Genomic DNA, 13,853 nt, shown 5'->3' on the forward strand with positions numbered 1-13,853 from the left:
AGAATTCCACTTTCAAAGCTTCAACAATTAGTTTCCTCAGTTCCCAAACGTTTATTGAGTGTTGTTAGAAGAAAAGGTGATGTAACACAGTGGTGAACATGCCCTTTCCCAACTACTTTGGCAAGTGTTGCAGCCATGACATTCTAAGTTAATTATTATTTGCAAACAAATTTTTTTTTAATCAGTTTGAACATCAAATATGTTGTCTTTGTAGCATATTCAACTGAATATGGCTTGAAAATTATTTTCAAATCATTGTATTCTGTTTATATTTACATCTAACACAATATACTGTATATATTTCAAAGTGGAATATTTGATGTTAAATAGGTCAGTAATTCATAACATTGATTTTGATTCATTATTATGTTTGAGACAGTTTTAAAAAACAACAACATTGTAACTTTTGTTACAGTTCTCCTGATTGATTTGTTATTCCACTTTTTTTATGTTTTTTTTTTTTGTTTAAGTATTTTCTAAATGTGCTGTGGGCCCCAAATGGCCCCCGGGCGACAGTTTGGACACCCCTGTTTTAAACAATAGAACACTGCTAACCTCAAGGTCAAGGTGGATTGATTTATGTAGCACAATTCTAAAAGAGACTACTGCCTCAGAGTGCTGTGCAGATTAAAACAGAAAGGTCAATAAATACACAAGTTTGTAGTCAAACGCAGACAAAACATGTCCAAGCACCATATATGATGTGGTGATATCCTACACAAACAAAGCGTGTGGTCCTCCCCATCAGGTCTGCCCACGCTGGTCTCTCTGGTCTGTGCCGTCTTCCAAGTCTACGGCAAGTACCAGCTGCAGTTTCCAGACGCCAACAATCAAACTTTTACGCTGCAGATGTGAGTACAGACCTGTTTTATTATCAACCCTCTGGAATGGACTTGTGTTGTCTTTAAGTTGAAGTGGAGTGGTACTTGTATACTTACAAGGATGCACAAAGTTGAGTGACGCAAGTTAATTATTATTTGCAAACAAATTTTTTTTTAATCAGTTTGAACATCAAATATGTTGTCTTTGTAGCATATTCAACTGAATATGGCTTGAAAAGGATTTGCAAATCATTGTATTCTGTTTATATTTACATCTAACACAATTTCCCAACTCATATGGAAACTGGGTTTGTAGTATCGCAGTACTATTGATACAAAAATAGTACTATATTTGAGAGGTATCACTAAGGCAGGCATGACGGCGACATTGCTGCTTGTGAGAGCAGAGATGGAGCATGTTGGGCAGCGCACACACACAGAGTACTTACAAGCAGACACAGTGGGTAGACAGAAAAGAGAGAATGGACACACTGTGGTGTAAAAAGTCCGGATAAAGGTGAAGTTATAACACCGACTACATGGCAGCCAGTGTTGTAGCTACTTCTAAATCACTAATCCTGGCAACAAAAAAGTAACATTATCACTGGAGGACAAATAATAGCTAAACATGCTCCACTCCGCACCATAGGAGGATACAATAGCTCACCGCTAACAGGAAGCTAGCATCATGGGTCCATGGGTAGACCTACACCGGACATCCACTGTAATGATACCATCTAGTTTATACTACTATGATAACATTGATATTTTTTTATTGTCAGAAAATATTTGTTCCTTTTTTAAAATTCATATTAAGTTTATGAAGTCAGTAAATATGTCCGTGGACACATGAGGACTTTGAATATGCCCAATGTATGATCCTGGAACTACTTGGTATCGGATCCACACCTAAATGTGTGGTATCATCCAAAACTAATGTCAAGTATCAAAGAAGAGAAGAATAAGTGATTATTACATTTGAACAGAAGTGTAGATAGAACATGTTCAAACAGAAAATAAGCAGATATTAACAGAAAATGAGCAAGTAGATTAATAATCCATTTTTTACAGTTTGTCCCTCACAATGTGTACAATATAATAGGTGTATAAATTAAATAACACAATATGTTACTGCATACGTCAGCAGGAGTCTATGTTTGTTTACTTACTACTAAAAGACAAGTTGTCTAGTATGTTCAACATTTTATTTAAGCACTAAATGACAATAATAAACATGTTTTGTCATAACTTGGCTTGGACGTGGATTGTTTCTTCGATGCAGATGAGGATCAACACGAGCGAGGCGTGGATGTGAGTACATGGTTGTTTATTTAATAAACAAATAAACAACAAAAAGCGCTCACAATGGAGGAAGAAACTTGGCTAAACAGTACAAACGTGAAACAAAAACACTTGCTCAATGGCATGAATGAACTATGAACAGAAACAGCACGATGGCATGAATATAATAAACTATAAACAAAACTAGCACAATGGCATAACTACAACAAAAAACTTACACGGCATGGAACTACGGACAAGGACTTGAAGGAGGAACAGCATGGCTAGGGTGCGTGCGCATGTGAGTGTGAAGATCCCAGGACGAAGACAAGAAAAAGAGTGACTTAAATAGCTGTGATGATTAGTGAAAACAGCTGAGGCTGAGAACAGGGACGTGACAGGTGAAAACTAATGAGGTTGGCATGGAAACAAACAAAACCAGGAAGTGCAAAAACAGAACAAGAGTCCAGAAAACAAAAACATAACACGACAAAACAAAACATGATCCATAGGTGTGACATGTTTGATCTACACTAACATTTTTTGTTACAATAAAGCTAACAATTACATTCTTTGTGGTCCCCTTTATTTAGAAAAGTATTGAAATATATTGGTAATATATAATAATATATTAAAAATAATATTTTAAGATAATAATATAATATATGGCCTGAGGGCCACATCTGGCCTTTTAACACACACACACTCACTCTGCTCTCATGAAACGTCTCTCAACTGCAAAAAGCTTTAACGATTATACAATTGTGCATTAAACATTTTTTTTAATCAGTTAATATATTTAAAAATAATAAATACATTAAATAATAATAAATAAATAAAAATAATCTGACTTTTAACACTTTGATGATTAAATCTAAGTTTATATTGTATTGTTTTTCAAATGAAAAATATGAAAATGGCGCCCCGCCGTTCATTATTCATTGTGTGCCCCTCGGTGGAAACAGTTTGGACCCCCGGTTGTAGTTTTCACTCTCTTCACTAAGTACTTTGGGATACGAGAAGGACAACGTTGAAGTCCGTCATGCAGAACAACTGGAAATGACCGAGAGTGGCGGCACGGCGACATCGCTTGGACGCCAAATCCCTGGCGTCCGGCGGGAAAAGGAGCGAGCAGAGTTTTGTTGTGATGCTCCTTTAGGGCCGCTGGTGAGGCAGCAGCACCCGTCAGACAAAGTGCTGACTCAGCAGCGGCACGATGATTTAAGACGCACAATAAAGGCTGCTGACGCGTGTGAGGACCTTGTTTCAGGACGCCTGTTCATCACGGGGAGGACAATACAGGGACGTGGATGCAGATGATATCAATTATACCACAGCTGTCATGTCCTACGCGATATCGCAAATAGATGTGGACGTCAACACACTTCACAAGTTCACGCGGCATGTTTGGAAGAAGACAACAAAACAGGTGGAATTAATCAAATAAAGTAACAAATATTGGGTTTAGGTCAGGGTTCTTTAAATGGCAGCTGGAGGGACCACATCTGACTGCTCAGACCTTCAAAAGTCTTCTCAAAATACACCTCTTCAGATCTGCTGTTAACCGCTGATTAGTGGTCTGTGTCCTCTTATGTCCTGTCTTGTCCAGTATTTTACAATGCACTGCTTTTATATTTACAGTATTTTGTATTACTTTTTTATATTTTAATTTTTTACCCTGTAAAGCGTCTTTGAGTACTCTGAAAAGCGCTACACCAAATAAAATGTATTATTATTATTATCATCTGTGTGACAATCTGTCACTTTATTTCTGTTAGTTTTTCGCGTTTTTGTATTGACTTCCTGTTCAGTGCTCTTACTTTGTTGTATTTCCTGTTTTATTCACGAGCACTGTTGGTTTTCTCTTTTTGTTGATTGGCAGCGGTTCACACCTGCTGTCAATAAAACTACTGCCCATTTATGTTTCACTCGAGCATTCCTCAGTGCTTGAAGATAAATCTATGTTGAGAACGTTTATCTGCACGACTGCTTTATGTTTGCTTTTGTTATTTTCTTATGGGTATTAAAAATTCTTACCTTCACTCAACTTGGAAAAGGAGACTACAGCTATGGAACTTTGCAACAGGCGCCGCCTTTTAAAGGCGCGCGCGCGCGCGCGCGCACGCACGCGCGCGCGCGCGCGCACGCACACACACACACACACACACACACACACACACACACACACACACACACACACACACACACACACACACACACACACACACACACTTTCTTGTATTTATCACCTTCTTGAGACCTGAGAAAAAAGGCCTCCCTCTTTAGGAGCAGCCTTTCTAGATATACAAACAAGTGTATTTACAACATGAATAATATATAAATACTATACAAATATAAAAAAGTTTGTTGTGAAAAATTAGTTTGAGTTTCAGAAGAAAAAGGTCACAATTTTGCAAGAAAAACCCCACATTTGTGCAATATTTTAATACAAATTGGAATTTTACTCAATAACAGTTGCAATTTTACAAGAAACGCTTAATATTTCGGCCATTTTATGAAAAGAGTTGTCATTTTCCTCGGCAAAAGTCACAATTTTATAAGAAAACTTTAAAATTTTGGCAACCTTATCATAATAGTCGGATTTTTACTTAGCAAAATGACGACAAACGTCGTGATTTTACTCAAAAAATGTCACTTTTTTACAAGAACAACAAAAGAATTGGCAATATTGTAATAAATGTCAGAATTTTATATGACAAATGTCACCATTTTACATTAAAAAGTAATAATTTTAGATAAAAAAGTAAAAATGTTACGAGAAAATTTGGCAATATTACAAAAACACTCCACAGTGGACTCTTTTAAGTCTCGTCTTAAGACCCACTTTTATTCTTTGGCTTTTAACACTACGTGAGTTGTGTGGTCCTCTGTCCTCTGTTGTCCTCTGTGTTTTTTATACACTTTTATTTTTATTTTACTGTTTTAATTGATTTTACCCTTTAAAATAGTTTTTAATCATATTTGTTTTTATATTGTTTTTATTGGTTTTATTTTTATTCATTTTTTGTTTTATTCAGTCATTGGTGGAGCATAATATTGTTTTTAACATGGCTGTGCAGCACTTTGGAAACGTTATTGTTGTTTAAATGTGCTATATAAATAAAGTGGATTGGATTGAAAAACAGAGAGAGTATAAGAAATCGTTCCCAATTTTATACGAAAAAAGTCGACACATTATGAGAAAGACTGCTTTTAGTTCATTTTATTTTTTAATGTTCATTATTTAGTTCACGTTATTATAGTATGTCTCAATACATATTTATTTTTATTTTTTGTATTAATTTTGGCCAAAGGGGGCGCATTTCAATTTCATACACACACTTGTTATTTCATATGTTGGCCAGAGGGGGAGCATTTTTAAAAGCGACACACAGTCAATGTGAAAAATCCCTCCTTTTTGGGACCACCCTCATTTTGACCAGCAGGGGTGCAAATGAAACATTGTCTATTAGATGCAATGATATTGGGGCCATCATTTATGTCATCACTTCTTCACACCTCCTCATATGGAAGATACTTTTCCTTCTTGGTGTTTCAAGAAAGGCAGGTATACAAGAACTTACTCACATACACACTCTGCTCTCATGAAACGTCCCATCTGTATATTCCATAAATATATATATATATTTTTTTAAATATGTATATATATTTTTTATTTATTTTGTGTGTGTGTGTGAAGTAGGTGTCAGTTGTTGAAGGAGGTGGTGATGATCCTCTGAGAGGAAGTGTCACCTGAAGATGAGGACGTGTCAGACGAAGACTTGCAGGTGAGAGCCAAAGACCACAAGAAGACAAAGACACCTTGAAGAGAGAGAGAGAGAGAGAAGTGAGTGAGAAGTAGAGAAAGAGAGAGAGAGAGAGGTGTGTGAGAGGCGTGGCCCACCTTGCATCGAGTTGAGGGCGGTGAAGAGGTAGATGCCGGCCAGCGACACGTAGGTGGCGCTCAGCAGGCCCCAAGGGAGTCCCAGCAGGCAGCTGAGGCCCAGCACGCTCACGCTGTCCTTCCACAGGCGGCCACCGCCACCTTTGGCCTTCTTCTGCCAGCCGCCGCCGCCGGTGCGCAGCTTGAAGAGCACCAGGGCCAGCATGCAGGAGTTGAAGAGGACCACCAGGCTGGGGAAGACCACCGAGGTGACCAGGATCACCGTCTTGATGGGAGCCCACTCGCTCCTCATCCAGCATCTGGCCAACATCCAACATGCAAACATCACTTTTCAACCCAATAATGACATTTGTGTGTGTTTCACATGTGCAGGTCCATGGGATGTCAACTATTAAGTCAACATCCACATATCATCTAAATCAATCAATCAATCAATGTTTACTTATATAGCCCTAAATCACTAGTGTCTCAAAGGGCTGCACAAACCACCACGACATCCTCGGTAGGCCCACATAGGGGCAAGGAAAAGTCACACCCAGTGGGACATTGGTGACAATGATGACTATGAGAACCTTAGAGAGGAGGAAAGCAATGGATGTCGAGCGAATCTAACAGGATACTTCGAAAGTTCAATCCACAATGGATACAATACAGTCGCGAGAGTCCAGTCCAAGGAGGATCCAAGACACAGCAGCGAGAGTCCCGTTCACAGCGGAGCCAGCAGGAAACCATCCCAAGCATAGGCGGACCAGCAGCGCAGAGATGTCCCCAGCCGATACACAGGCGAGCAGTACATGGCCACCGGATCGGACCGGACCCCCTCCACAGGGGAGAGTGGGACATAGAAGAAAAAGAAAAGAAACGGCAGATCAACTGGTCTAAAAAGGGAGTCTATTTAAAGGCTAGAGTATACAAATGAGTTTTAAGGTGAGACTTAAATGCTTCTACTGAGGTGGCATCGCGAACTGTTACCGGGAGGGCATTCCAGAGTACTGGAGCCCGAACGGAAAATGCTCTATAGCCCGCAGACTTTTTTTGGGCTTTGGGAATCACTAATAAGCCGGAGTCCTTTGAACGCAGATTTCTTGCCGGGACATATGGTACAATACAATCGGCAAGATAAGATGGAGCTAGACCGTGTAGTATTTTATACGTAAGTAGTAAAACCTTAAAGTCACATCTTAAGTGCACAGGAAGCCAGTGCAGGTGAGCCAGTACAGGTATATATGTATGTATATATGTATATAAAGGTATATACAGTATAGGTATATATGTATGTATATATGTATATAAAGGTATATACAGTACAGGCGTAATGTGATCAAACTTTCTTGTTCTTGTCAAAAGTCTAGCAGCCGCATTTTGTACCAACTGTAATCTTTTAATGCTAGACATGGGGAGACCCGAAAATAATACGTTACAGTAGTCGAGGCGAGACGTAACAAACGCATGGGTAATGATCTCAGCGTCTTTAGTGGACAGAATGGAGCGAATTTTAGCGATGTTACGGAGATGAAAGAAGGCCGTTTTAGTAACGCTTTTAATGTGTGCCTCAAAGGAGAGAGTTGGGTGGAAGATAATACCCAGATTCTTTACCGTGTCGCCTTGTTTAATTATTTAGTTGTCAAATGTTAGAGTTGTATTATTAAATAGAGTTCGGTGTCTAGCAGGACCGATAATCAGCATTTCCGTTTTTTTGGCGTTGAGTTGCAAAAAGTTAGCGGACATCCATTGTTTAATTTCATTAAGACACGCCTCCAGCTGACTACAATCCGGCGTGTTGGTCAGCTTTAGGGGCATGTAGAGTTGGGTGTAATCAGCATAACAGTGAAAGCTAATACCGTATTTGCGTATGATGTCACCTAGCGGCAGCATGTAGATGCTGAAGAGTGCAGGGCCAAGGACCGAACCCTGGGGAACTCCACACGTTACCTTAACGTAGTCCGAGGTCACATTGTTATGGGAGACACACTGCATCCTATCAGTAAGCTAAGAGTTAAACCAAGACAGGGCTAAGTCTGACATACCAATTCGTGTTTTGATACGTTCTAATAAAATATTATGATCGACGGTATCGAAAGCAGCGCTAAGATCGAGGAGCAGCAACATAGATGACGCATCAGAATCCATCGTTAGCAATAGATCATTAGTCATTTTTGCGAGGGCTGTCTCCGTGGAGTGATTTGCCCTGAAACCGGATTGAAAGGTTTCACATAGATTGTTAGACGCTAAGTGTTCATTTAACTGCTCCGCAACAATTTTTTCAAGGATTTTTGAAATAAAGGGAAGGTGAGACACCGGTCAAGTTAATGACCTGGAACTCTGGAACAACACTGTCTTATTCACATGGGAAATGTGTTTTTATTCTAATTCAAAATAATAAAAAAATAAAAAAATAATTATATATATATATATATATATATATATATATATATATGTATAATTTCCTGATGATTGAGGGAACCCCTCATGAACAGTTTTGTAGAGATGTAGTAGTCTTGTGACTTTTTCCCACACATATATACATACATACAAACATACATATATATATATATATATATATATATATATATATATATATGTTTCTCATAGTCAGCATTGTCACTGGCGTCCCACTGGATGTGAATTCTCCCTGCCCACTGGGTGTGAGTTTTCCTTGCCCTTTGGTGGGTTCTTCCGAGGATGTTGTAGTCGTAATGATTTGTGCAGTCCTTTGAGACATTTGTGATTTGGGGCTATATAAATAAACATTGATATATATATATATATATATATATACTGTATATATATATATATATATATATATATATATATATATATATATATATATATATATATATATATATATATGTATGTATGTATGTATATATAAATACATACATATATATATATATATGTATGTATGTAGGTATATATATATATATCTATATACATACATACATATATATGTATGTATATAAAGTACATATATATATATACCTGCACACAAATATATATGTATGTGTGTATATATATGTATATATACTTTATATATATATGTGTCTGTGTACATACAGTATATAAGTGTGTATATGGGTTTTTATATATATATATACATATATATATACACAAATATATACATACATATATGTATATATAAATATATAAACATATATGTATGTGTGTGTGTATATACAGTATATAAGTGTGTATATGTGTGTGTATATATATATATATATATATATACATATATGTATGTACTGTATAAATATACATATATACAGTACATACATACACTGTGCAATCTACTAATAAAAGTATCAATTAATCCAAAAAACATAAAAATATATATACATACACAAATATATACATGTGTGTATGTATATACTGCACATATATCTGTGTGTATATATACATTATATAAGTGTGTATATGTGTTAGTATTTATATATATATACATACATATATATATATGTATATATATATGTATGCATATATATATATATATATGTATGCATATATATATATATATATGTATATATATATATATGTATATATATATATATATATATATATATATATATATATATATATATATATATATATATATATATATATATATATATACACACATATGTATACATCCATCTGTTCATGCATTTTCTACCACTTATTCCCTTTGGGGTCACTGGTGCCTATCTCAGCTACAATCGGGCGGAAGGCGGCGTACACCCCAGACAAGTCGCCACCTCATCACAGGGCTAACACAGATAGACAGACAACATTCACACTCACATTCACACACTCGGGACCATTTAGTGTTGCCAATCAACCTATCCCCAGGTGCAAAAGTAAAGAAAAAAGGTGTGAAATTAGATGAAATTAGATGCAAAAAAAAAAAAAGATGCTATCGTTTGCATGCTAACAGTTATCAAGTGTCACATACCAACTTATAAGACTCTGGTGTAAACGGTTGAAAAACTAGATCAAAAAGTTTGCATGCTAATGTTAGCATGGTGTAAACGGTTGCAAAACCAGCTCAAAAAGTTTGCATGATAATGTTAGCATGTTATAAAAGGCTAACGTTGGCATGCTAACCGTTAGTGTGTGTCACATACCAAGTTGTATGACTCTAAGGTGTATGGCAGGGGCGGGGGAACTGTCAAATTAGCTGAAAAAGTTAGCACTTTAATGTTAGCATGCTAAAGTTAGCATGCCAACAGAGTAAGGAGTGTCACATACCAGGTTTTATGACATTAGGGTAAACGGTCGCAAAATGAGCTCAAAAACCTTGTGCTTTAATGGTAGCCTGCTCACGATATCAGATATTGGTCCGATACCAGCAAACAAAAAACAGAATCGAAGGATATTGGCTTGCAGAAAAGACGGCCAGCCACTTAGCATCTAAATGTGCTCCAATACGCACACCATTGCTTCTATTTTACTAAAGTCATTTACAAAAGGTAAATATGCTATAAGCTACGAGGAGCTCGCAGCTACACAACAGCTAAGCACACAAGCTGCACATAGGTAATAGTCATTCAACAATACAAATACACATTTGTCAAAATAAGTATCACATAATTAAATCCGCATATCACTCACACATCCAAAAAGTCCAGGAACAAACGTGTCTGCGTCACTCAACTTTGTGCATCCTTGTAAGTATACAAGTACCACTCCACTTCAACTTAAAGACAACACAAGTCCATTCCAGAGGGTTGATAATAAAACAGGTCAGTACTCACATCTGCAGCGTAAAGGTTTGATTGTTGGCGTCTGGAAACTGCAGCTGGTACTTGCCGTAGACTTGGAAGACGGCACAGACCAGAGAGACCAGCGTGGGCAGACCTGATGGGGAGGACCACATGCTTGGTTTGTGTAGGATATCACCACATCATATATGGCGCTTGGACATGTTTTGTCTGCGTTTGACTACAATTTTGTGTATTTATTGACCTTTCTGTTTTAATCTGCACAGCACTTTGAGGCAGTAGTCTCTTTTAGAATTGTGCTACATAAATTAATCCACCTTGACCTTGAGGTTAGCAGTGTTCTATTGTTTAAAACAGGAGTGTTTAAACTGTTGCCCGGGGGCCATTTGGGGCCTACAGCACATTTAGAAAATACTTACACGAAAAAAAAAACCTTAAAAAGTGGAATAAAAAATGAATCAGGAGAACTGTAACAAGAGTTACAATGTTGTTGTTTTTTAAAACTGTCTGAAACATAATAATGAATCAAAATCAATGTTATGAATTATTGACCTATTTAACATCAATATTCCACTTTGAAATATATACAGTATATATATATATATATATATATATATATATATATATATATATATATATATATATATATATATATACAGGGTTTGTGTGTATATATATATATATATATATATATACACACAAACCCTGTTTCCATAAGAGTTGGGAAATTGTGTTAGATGTAAATATAAACAGAATACAATTATTTGAAAATCCTTTTCAACTCATATTCAGTTGAATATGCTACAAAGACAACATATTTGATGTTCAAACTCATAAGCTTTGTTTTTTTCTTGCAAATAATAATTAACTTAGAATTTCATGGCTGCAACACGTGCCAAAGTAGTTGGGAAAGGGCATGTTCACCACTGTGTTACATCACCTTTTCTTTTAACAACACTCAATAAACATTTGGGAACTGAGGAAACTAATTGTTGAAGCTTTGAAAGTGGAATTCTTTCCCATTCTTGTTTTATGTAGAGCTTCAGTCCTTCAACAGTCCGGGGTCTCCGCTGTCCTATTTTACGCTTCATAATGCGCCACACATTTTCCATGGGAGACAGGTCTGGACTGCAGGCGGGCCAGGAAAGTACCCGCACTCTTTTTTTTACAAAGCCACACTGTTGTAACACGTGCTGAATGTGGCTTGGCACTGTCTTGCTGAAATAAGCAGGGGCGTCCATGATAACGTTGCTTGGATGACAACATATGTTGTTCCAAAACCTGTACGGACCTTTCAGCATTAATGGTGCCTTCACAGATGTGTAAGTTACCCATGCCTTGGGCACTAATGCACCCCCATACCATCACACATGCTGGCTTTTACACTTTGCGCCTAGAACAATCCGAATTGTTATTTTCCTCTGTTCTGGATGACACCGTGTCCTCTGTTTCAAAATATAATTCGAAATGTGGACTCGTCAGACCACAGAACCCCTTTCCACTTTGCATCAGTCCATCTTAGGTGAGCTCGGGCCCAGCCAAGGCGGCGGCGTCTCTGGACGTTGTTGATAAATGGGTTTGGCTTTGCATGGTAGAGTTTTAACTTGCATTTACAGATGTAGCGACCAACTGTAGTTACTGACAGTGGTTTTATAAAGTGTTCCTGAGCCCATGTGGTGATATCCTTTACACACTGATGTCGGTTTTTGATGCAGTACCGTCTGAGGGATCAAAGGTCCGTAACATCATCTCTTACGTGCAGTGATTTCTCCAGATTCTCTGAACTTTTTGATGATTTTACGGACCGTAGATGGTAAAATTCCTAAATTCCTTGCCATAGCTTGTTGGGAAATGTTGGTCTGATAGCAGTTTTCTAAATTGGACTTTCAATTGAAGCAGGATGTAATAAAGGAAGATCTCCATCGAGACAGAGAGACTTTTCAAACTGAAGAAAGATAGGGAAGACTTCTAGAAAACAAGTTATCCATGCTTTTGATCAGAAGGAGCTGCGCACGGACTTCATTTATAAGTAAAGGTAAGACCATAATAATGTTTTTTATATTAAATGTGCTTTTCATGATGGTATCCTTACATCACACTCAAATTTTTACCGCATGCCTTTGGTAAGTGCTGGAGTGAGTAGAGGTTTTGAAATAATTAGCGCATGCTTACCTTTACCGCATGCCTTTGGTAAGCGCGGGAGTGGAAAGAGGTTTTAAATAAATTAGCGCCCCGGCGGCAATTCAAGGAAATAGGGTATAAGGTCGTTACTGACTGTGGTTTTGTGAAGTGTTCCTGAGCCCATGTGGTGATATCCTTTACACACTGATGTCGGTTTCTGATGCAGTACCGTATGAGGGATCAAAGGTCCGTAACATCATCTCTTACGTGCAGTGATTTCTCCAGATTCTCTGAACTTTTTGATGATTTTACGGACCGTAGATGGTAAAATTCCTAAATTCCTTGCAATAGCTTGTTGGGAAATGTTGGTCTGATAGCAGTTTTCTAAACTGGACTTTCAATCGAAGCAGGAGGTAATAAAGGAAGATCTCCATCGAGACAGAGAGACTTTTCAAACTGAAGAAAGATAAGAAAGACTTCTAGAAAACAAGTTATCGATGCTTTTGATCAGAAGGAGCTGCGCACGGACTTCATTTATAAGTAAAGGTAAGACCGTAATAATGTTTTTTTTATTAAATGTTCTTTTCATGATGGTATCCTTACATCACACTCAAATTTTTACTGCATGCCTTTGGTAAGTGCCGGAGTGAGAAGAGGTTTTAAAATAATTAGCGCATGCTTACCTTTACCGCATGCCTTTGGTAAGCGCGGGAGTGGAAAGAGGTTTTAAGTAAATTAGCGCCCCGGCGGCAATTCAAGGAAATAGGGTATAAGGTCGTTACTGACTGTGGTTTTGTGAAGTGTTCCTGAGCCCATGTGGTGATATCCTTTACACACTGATGTCGGTTTCTGATGCAGTACTGTATGAGGGATCAAAGGTCCGTAACATCATCTCTTACGTGCAGTGATTTCTCCAGATTCTCTGAACTTTTTGATGATTTTACGGACCGTAGATGGTAAAATTCCTAAATTCCTTGCAATAGCTTGTTGGGAAATGTTGGTCTGAGAGCCGTTTTCTAAATTGGACTTTCA

At 37.5% G+C, this 13,853-nt stretch overlaps 1 protein-coding gene across 2 annotated transcripts in view; it reads right to left on the reverse strand.

Moving 5' to 3' along the window:
* Nucleotides 1–5,310: 5,310 nt before the first annotated feature.
* LOC133546847 (adhesion G protein-coupled receptor G3-like) overlaps nucleotides 5,311–13,853 on the reverse strand; it is a 36,021-nt gene continuing 27,478 nt past the window's right edge. For both annotated transcript variants that reach the window (XM_061892690.1, XM_061892686.1), the window contains exons 11-13: nucleotides 10,734–10,836; nucleotides 6,007–6,305; nucleotides 5,311–5,924 (exon numbers count right to left, since the gene is read on the reverse strand). In XM_061892690.1, the coding sequence (XP_061748674.1) occupies nucleotides 5,809–5,924; nucleotides 6,007–6,305; nucleotides 10,734–10,836 (518 nt within the window). In that variant the 3' untranslated portion in view covers nucleotides 5,311–5,808. The remainder of the gene's footprint in view (nucleotides 5,925–6,006; nucleotides 6,306–10,733; nucleotides 10,837–13,853) is intronic.

This window comes from Nerophis ophidion, linkage group LG02, assembly GCF_033978795.1.
Source record: "Nerophis ophidion isolate RoL-2023_Sa linkage group LG02, RoL_Noph_v1.0, whole genome shotgun sequence".
Lineage (NCBI taxonomy): Eukaryota > Metazoa > Chordata > Actinopteri > Syngnathiformes > Syngnathidae > Nerophis > Nerophis ophidion.